At 43.7% G+C, this 8,786-nt stretch overlaps 1 protein-coding gene across 1 annotated transcript; it reads left to right on the top strand.

Annotated features, from left to right (window-relative positions):
* The first annotated feature begins 813 nt into the window (after positions 1-813).
* On the top strand, positions 814-5,791 carry LOC134483189 (disks large homolog 5-like). Its single transcript, XM_063278460.1, has 5 exons — positions 814-1,140; positions 2,207-2,366; positions 3,536-3,679; positions 4,312-4,474; positions 5,190-5,791. Exons 1-5 carry the CDS (start codon positions 1,059-1,061, stop codon positions 5,217-5,219), a joined length of 579 nt encoding a protein of 192 aa, XP_063134530.1. The 5' UTR covers positions 814-1,058; the 3' UTR covers positions 5,220-5,791.
* Positions 5,792-8,786: the final 2,995 nt, after the last annotated feature.

Below are 8,786 nucleotides of genomic sequence, written 5' to 3'. Positions count from 1 at the left end.
TATTTATTTATTTATTTATTTATTGCTTTATATGTTTTCCGGAAGATAGTTCAAGTCATGGATCTGCCCCCAAAATCTGAGCTTTGCTACTAATACTGTAAACAGTATTAGTGTATGCATTCAATAAAATAACTGGTTTTTTTTTTAGTACGATAGATGCTTTTGTGTTTTGTGGGGTGATCCATGAAACAGGAGTGAAGATGCTTGTTTCTTACTCTGTCCACTGAGTTATGTCTCTAGGCTTGTCCTACTCCTTTGGCTGCATCCCCCCCAAAACATCTGCTGACTATTTTATTTTTCAGATGAAATCACACGTTATAGCTTAGAGAGGCCTGTAAGCAATCCTACTTTGGTAACTTAAGTGCAAAGAGGAGAGCCCCACACTCAGCCTGAGGGTGCATTCACTGGTGGATCCAATATTTCAGTTTCCTCTCCTAACAGATCATCACATTGTTGCCAGGACCATAATGAATGCAATTCTTTCTCCTAAAGAATCTGGTGGCAACTGTCAAATGTTAAGCACAAGGCTTCAGGTTGTACCTATAACACACACCCACATTACAACCTACCCTACAGGCTATTTCTGGGTTTGATTTCATGCACCTGCACATGATGAGACAGGAGACCTCTTTGACTACTTATAGGAACTGGTGTGATTTCTCAGTAATCATTAATGGGTAATATTGCTGACTGAGGAGAATTTGAGGTAGGATGAAACATTTCTGTGCAGGGATTGGGGAGGAAGCACTCATTTAGATACATAGCAATGACTTAGGTTTTTCCAATCAAGCCTAGAGCGAAATTTGGCTTTGGAATCATGTGGTGCTCAGTGGCTATGCCACAGGGAAGTCCCCTGAAAAGGGCACATCAGCTTTTGCTCAGTACAGGGAGAACATTAGCAAGAAGGCAAAGTCTGTTATCCATGACATCAGCCGTCCCTTCGTGGACATTCTATTGTCTCCTAGAGACTTCTTGGAATCCCTGTGATGTCACCAGTATTGTTGTGACAACCAATTCCCTACTTTTTCTCTTAGTGTCCAAAGGATATATCCACAGACATGTTTGCCCGTCTTTGTAGGCACTTTGGGAGAGTTGATGTTGATAGAGAAGAGTCTAGAGTGAAGCAAACGAAACCTAAAGGTAATGATGGACACAGGACATGGGGAATGTGGAGTAAGTTCTGGGCAGTGTATGTTGAGCTTCCTGTCAGGGGTGTGTGTGGGGGTCTTCTGCTGGCCTTCTTAGTAATGGGCCACAACCACTGGAACATCTCCACAGATATTGAATTCCATGATTATCACAATTCCTGAAAGTCAAGGTTTTCACATCATTAGTTTCTCCATAACCACATGGAGGATATGGCAATGCCTACGCTATTATTGGGTGAACTTCTAGTCTTTACTTTTACAGTGCATTTGGTATGTTAAATTGATATAATAACACCATCAGGAGGCATGGAGGGTATAACTTTTCTGAATTAAACAGGGCATCAATGTACTTCACTTTCATTGCTTCTTTAAATTCAGTGACTATCTGACAGTCGTAAGAGGGAGAGAACTGTGCTCCTGGCATGACCTTATATTCTTAGAACTCCTCTGAATACCTCCGGGTGACGGGGCCAATCTTACCTTCATATAATAGAGGTTCTGTGTGGCAGATATTTTTCTACAGTAGCCAAACTATATGGAGCAGGTAGAGAAAGAGCCTGTAACCTATTGGCACTTCTGGGGCATTTGTCATTTCAGTAGGGGGAATTAATAAGTCTGTTGACCATGTCCTCCCCCTACATGACTTTTTAATGCAAAGTTATTGGACTAGAGTAACAGTGTAGGATATCTGAGTATCCCTGATCAATCAAGTCATTGTGGATGCTGAATTGATGATCTGACTTCTGAAACCAGAGGGGTGAGGGTCCTGAAACCAGGTTGTAGCCTGCTTACCTGATAATAATCCTGGAGAAGGCATCTCTCTGGTACTTGTAAGCCTGTGTGGACAGGCATGGGGAACACCTGGCTGCTTACATCTCTTGTTCTCTATATAGTAGTGGGGGAACTGTGATCCACTTAGGATGCCTCTTACACATAGACCAAACTCCTTGCAGTGACACTGGCTTCCAAGCATGTTCTCCTGTTTGGACCTCACTGTGGTCTGTGTATGCTCTATGCATTCGCCCCATGCGGGTTCACTTGTGTTCTTCTACCTACAGAGGCCCGCAGACAGACGTCATCCCCTGAAAATGTCCTAAACAAGGTGCAGGCCAACGAGGAAGAGGAGAGGCTGAATAGAGAACTGGAGCTAACTACCAAGGAGAGAAATGAGCTGACAGATCGCCTCCTTTATGTGACAGGGGGATCCATGAGTAAGAGGTATGCATTGCTCCAAACAAAGACCTTGTTCTAAACCTCATCTCCCATAGAGAGGAGATTCAGAACCTGACCCTTACTGAGGAGTGAGATTGAAAATGGACTCTCTGATTCCGCCTGTTGAAAATCTGAACTTGTGATCTGAGTGAAGATTTCAGGGATAAAGTCACTGGAGCATGAGTTCCCAGAGTACAATTGGAAAGCCCTTGACAGGTGGTAGCTTTGCAAGGTTCTAGGTGCTGTGAGTTTGTGGAGAGTGTTTGTACTTGCTAGGAAGGTGACTGAACGCTATCATCTCATGGCAGCACCCTTAGGTGACAGGTCCCACATTGTTCATATCAATGCTTAACTAGAAGGCCTGAGGCTCAGGCCTGTTCCTTCTTGTCTGTGTGCCTTAAACACTGAGACAGTAATGGTGCATACATTTCTACTGATTCTCATTGTGCTCTTTCCATATTTGTCTCTCTTTCTCATTCTCTGAGTCTGTTTACTTTTCTTTTCTTGTGGGTGTGTCCCAGTTTGTGTGTCTGTGTGTGCACAGGTCTGCATGCATATGTACAACTTTTATATGTTTCTATGTCCCTGCACACTTGGAATTTAGGGGTCTGTTTTTTGACCTCAGGATATACCTGTAAGATAGTTTCATGGAGGTGTAAGTGCGTTATTTTGGAAGCCGCACTTTCAACAGTACAGTTCTTTGCCTGTGTGGTCACATTTGTCTATACATTTGTATGCCTTGGGCAGATTATAAGTTTGTGGCAATATCTGGTCTCATCTCCAGAATTATGTGTACTGTCTGCCTCTAGAATATTAGTTATTCGGCTTGTAGCATTCCACTTGTCAAAACAGGAAAAATGAAATCAGAGGTTTCTGGATGTATGTGTGTGTGTGTGTGGTTGGGTAAGCTCTGTGGCCTAGGCTCTTGACCGCATAACAGGTTTGAATGCAGATCCAGCCCTCCTGATTGAAAAAAGTGAGCCAGGGAACCCTTTATCTGGGTGCTTAGCTTCTGTTGTCCTGGGCACACAATTCCAAGTTTCTGAAGCTGAAGAAGATCCAAATATGTAGAACTCAGAAAGTGTCCTTCCAGGGCTGGGGTAGTACAGGACACAGCCTGAGTTCATATAATCCTAAACCTCGATGTTCATTGGGTTCTATCTTCCTGGGGCTAGCCCCTACTTCAGGCCAAATCCATTTTATGAAAACTTGAAGATAAAGGAGAAAGAGGTCATGTCATTACTGCACAACTTAGACACAAAGAATATTGAACATCGTGAGAAATTTCAGGAGCTCAAGAAGGAGATTAACTTCTATCGGTAAGTACTGGTCAGAAGGGCCCATCACTTGTGGAATGGCCATGTCTGCCTCTCTTTGTTCTGGACCGGGGGGTCTGCAGCTCTGGGCCCATCTCTTCTGCTGTTTAAATATCACTGTGCCGTGGGTCTTTTGGACTCAGTTTCAGTTCCATAAGAGACTGTCATTTATCACCACAGTGTCTATGCATCTTTAGAAGGCTCTGGATAGAACTACACAGATTCAGGCATCAGAGTGTTATTAGGCCAACCTGGGCCTCTGGGGTCATACCAGGTTTAACAAAGCTCAATGTGTGGACCACATGGTTAGCATGACCTCCCTTGGTTCTACTGTCCTCTTGTGGTTGTTTACTGCCTACTAATTGATGCTGTCCCGATGCATTGGGCTCTCATGGGTAGTTGTAGATCCCTTGTTCTTTTGGACAGACATGGACTCTTATTCGTGCTTGGGTCACAGAAACAATTTATTCTTCCCTGGATTGGCCGTTTGCTGTTTGTGCAGCAGCCTTACATGTATGGAGATGTATTCTATGAAGTCTTTATGGGAATCTGGGTCCTGGTGGAGTTTGTGGGATTTGGCAGTTGGAATGGGAGGAAGAGGCTTCAGTATCTTACTATGCAGAGTGTGTTTCCAGCAACCTGCACAGCCGGCTCCTGATGGACCAGGCATGTATGAAGAAGAAGTTGGTCACATTGAAGCAGGAGAGCAAGGAGGTACAGCGATATTTGTTTGAGTTGAACCCGAATGATGAAGACGAACAGGAGAAGACCAGCAACCTCCAGACCCAGCAAAATGTGGTAGGAACAAGCAGCTGAGTCAGATTAACAATGTCTGATACCATTTGCCTATTGGATACATCTTTGCTTCCCCTATCACCTTTCTAATCTCCCCACACCCAGTCAGTCACCCACCTCATGTGATAGAGTTATTCATTGCTCTGTCTATGCACAAGTATTCTGGGATGTTAACCACTCTTCAGAAACTGAATTGTTGGCAATTATACTTCTCTGCCCTTTTTGTAACTGCAGTCCAGAAATGGTGACAGAGGAATAACATATCACATGACTGCATCTCCCTATCACAGATTGGATGCTATGAAGAGTTTTGAACGAGTTCTTGGTCGTGTGACAAAGGTCATACAGGGGTCATGTGATGGTTGGAAGCACCTTGTAGGGATAAGAACCAAGTGCAAATGGCAAATGAGTCCTGGTCATTGGCTTTGATCTGGGTATCATGTGGCCATCTCCTTTCTTCCTGCACCCCAATTAGGTCTCTCCCCATTTCCCCATTCTTGGTTTGCACTGGTAGAGTCTGAGGAGCAGCTTGTTCTCCCACAGTACTGTGAGGGTTGCTGGTGATGTTACTCAGCCTGCAGAGATATCAGCAATGATTTCAGTGAAAAGATCAGTGCTGTCTGTCCAATGCAGCTGTGGGGACAGAAGGCAGCAACTTGACAGCTGGTATGCATGTCCCCACCAAATCAGTGTCTTAATAGCTGCCTTCTCCTCCCAGGTCTCAGGAACTGCAGGAGACATGGCATAGCATGGATCCCAGGAAGACAGCCCCCTGAGGAATGAGTTTCTCTCTCAAGAGTTCCCTGTGACGACAATCCTCACAGTCAAAGACTTTTTGGGGGAATATTCTTCTTCTCAGATAATTTCCTCAATGTATAGAGACCCTAAATTTATGTATCCATATGCCAGCCTATCTCCTTGAGGTCTTTCTCCTTTCTCATACCGACAACACCATTTGAGAGACAACTGAGGGGACTACCTTGACATCTCGTGTCCTAGAGGAGAAACAGCACTACAACTGTGTTTCTAAATGTTCATTAAGAAAATGCTGTTAAGAAATGTTTTTGGTTATGATTTTCATTGAAGTTTTCTTTTTGTTATTTCATAGTTATATATTCTTGTTACTGTTTTTCATTTTTATACCATTTTAGTTGTTCATTTTATGCCTGTTTTTTGTTAAATGTATTCCTTATGAATAAAAATTGATTTGTAACTCTTGACTCTTAAGACCATCTTATTCAAGGGTCCTTTCCCCTCCTGTAGACTTAGAACTGACAGCTATATATATAGAACTTTACATGGTCCAGTGAATTCAAAGCCACCAAGGGGTACACAGTGTGATAGTGTCTTTTGTGTGGATAATGTGACTTTTTTTATGGAGACACACTTTATGATGTAATCACTGACATACTGCATCCATGCTGTCATGTCTTCTGCTCATCCTAGTCTATATCAGTCTACAACACACATTCCTTATTGACTGTGTGCACCAGATATTGAGTAACACACACTCATGCCTGTAGAGCTGCAGAAAAATGACAACTTTCACAAAGGAATATAGAATAATCCTAATGGAGAACCATGTGCCTCGGTTTTTCTTACAATACAGCATTAGTATTAAACCACAAAGATAATGACCATCAACGTCATTTTGGGAAATAGGTTTTTATAGGTGCTGTTTCACTTGATCATTCATATGCTGTGTTTTTTATTGTTGCTGATTATATTTATTTTTATCATTTAACTCAATAGATCTTTTTTTTTTTCAAATGTATGTCTGGGCCACTCCTGAGTGCATTTCCCTCATGATCCAAAAGAGGGAATAGCATTCCCCATTGTAGATGATTGTTAGGGACCATGTGGTTCTTCTGAGAGAGCAGCAGATGCTCTAACCTGGGAGTCATCACCACAGGTCCTGTAGGTAGCTTTTGTCCTTCCAGGGCATGTGCTGTACTAGGTGGACACGATCACCTTCAATTAAGGAGAGAGATCTCAGGAGATGTGTATGTACAGGTGGTTGAGCAGTGCCTGCTCAATGTGGCAGCCTGCTAGGCATCCACACCGGGCTCTGGTGCCTCCACTGCTCATTGTGCATTCAGGATCATCCTCCAGCATCACTCGGTTTCAATTCCAAACAGATCTTTCACTTACTATCGATGATTATATACATTAAGCACATCTGTTGAAATACAGAAGAGACTAGCATCCTTCTACAGGCCAACTTGGCATAATGAATTCTTTTGATAGAAAGCAAGATAATTATCTCAATCTATGCAGCTTAGGGAGGACCTCAAGACCATCCATAGTGAATGCAGACTGCAGCTGTGACCACATGTTTCTTTTCCAGAGCAGGTCTGTGCAAGCCCACGACTTAGGCGGGACAGTTCAGTTTCACCTTTTACATGGAAATCTGTGATTGTATTGAGAAAGTATATGTTCCACGTGCCTCATTTCCAATTTATGGAATTAAACATACTTACTGTGAGTGGAGGTGACTCAGAGAGATAAAGTGAAGAAGAATAATCCAGTATGTCTGCAAACAGATGCTGTCCCATTAGGGCTTTTCAATGCTCAGCAGCTGGAGAAGCAAGGGAGAGGCATTGGTGACTCTCAGGCTTAGGTCCTCTAGTCATTGTAAGCTGAGCATGACACAAAAAGGGTCATAGGTATCACACTAGAATCTAGTAACTAGATTTAACCAACCTATCCCATTAATGCTATGTTTGGTGGTAGTTTTTGCCCTCTTAGGACCTGGAAGAGGCTTGGGGTTTTCTAATCCTACTCATAATTTATTATCCTACTCAACACTATGTGTTTTGTTCTGTTAATGCTAACAGCGGGATCCAATACCTAGGATATTTTCTACTGTCATGTGTGACATGAGACAAAACAGTCCCTGTCATCCCTCACCTGAATAAACTTCCTTAGAGTTCAGTGTAGTTGGAGGGTCCTTCTTTCCTCTCCAAGATCAAGAAACATTTCCAGTCTTCAGACAAGTGTGTCAGCCATTGTCCAGTGACTGTCTTGAGATTTCCACAATGTCAGCTGAGTGAGGGCAGGGCAGGGCTGGGCAGGGGACTGGGGCAGGGCAGGTCAGGGCTGGGCAGGGGATTGGGACAGAGTCCATGAGATGTCAGTAGGCAACAGGCCAGCTGGGGCTAGTGTGGGTACAGGGCTTCTAGTGTGGGTGTGAGAGGAGGGAATTAGGAATGGTCAGATTCTGATGCAGCATATAGGCGGGAAGGAGCTTAGACCATCTCAGTGCCATATAGGGACATTGTAGACACTGATGGGCAGTGTGGGGATTGTAGGGTCCCATATACTGCTCTCTGCAGGTGTCAGGAGAGCATACAGTGGCTCTGTCAGACTTATGACAATCAGGCAGGCACTGGGTGCAAGTGAGAATCATGGGAAAAGCCCTGTGTGCAGCCTGGTTTTGGGACATTCCCAGGTGCCCCATGGACTGCAAATTAAAGGCAAAGGACACAGGGAAGCCAGCAATTCCCATGCACAGGATATAAATACCTGTAGATCTTTCTAGAATTTCCATAGACTATCTGTCACTAGTCCTCATTATAGAAGGCACCAACATTCTGCCCTCTACTTCAACTTGGTGAGACAGCTATTCTAACTCCAGTAGGAAGGCCTCAGGGAAGACAGTAAGAACTCGCAGGTGACCCCTTTTACTATTGAAACAGGGTCTTCCTATGGAGCCTAGAGTGGCTGTAGGATCCTAATGCTCTTGCCTCACAGTGACTAGAATTCCAATCCACCCTCATGAGCAGTTGATTCATAGCCAGATCTGATTAAGGACATGTGAGGCCCCAGGGGGCTAGGATTACCAGGGTCCTAGTAAGTTTCTCCAGCCTAAATTACAACCTGAGTTGGTGCTGCTCTTTGGTACACCGCCTGATGCCCACTGACATCACACCTTGGAACTCTTTGTCAAACATAAGCTGTTCTGGGAATGAAGTACCGACACAATAAAAACTGGACTGGATACTCCTAGGTCAAGAATCCCCTGTTGGAAATGCCTTGGACCGCAAAATTTTAAATTCTAGATCCTTCTGGCTTTTAGAAGATTTATAAATACAAAAAAAAAAAAAAACAAAACAAAGATGGGCATAGTAATTTAAGCCCGTGAGCCCAGTCATGGGAAACTGAGTCAGAGTGATGGAAGACTGTAAGTTCCAGGGCAACCTGTGTTTCAAGAAAAAAAAAAGCATGGTGAAAATTCCACTCAAGTGGAAACCAAAAGGGTTTCACATGGTCCCTGCCATCCACTGGTCAGCACTCTCATCACCACAGCCACAGG

The sequence above is a fragment of the Rattus norvegicus genome, chromosome 19 (genome assembly GCF_036323735.1).
Source record: "Rattus norvegicus strain BN/NHsdMcwi chromosome 19, GRCr8, whole genome shotgun sequence".
NCBI lineage: Eukaryota > Metazoa > Chordata > Mammalia > Rodentia > Muridae > Rattus > Rattus norvegicus.
Note: the sequence above shows the minus strand (reverse complement) of the source record. Positions and strands in the feature narration are given on the sequence as shown.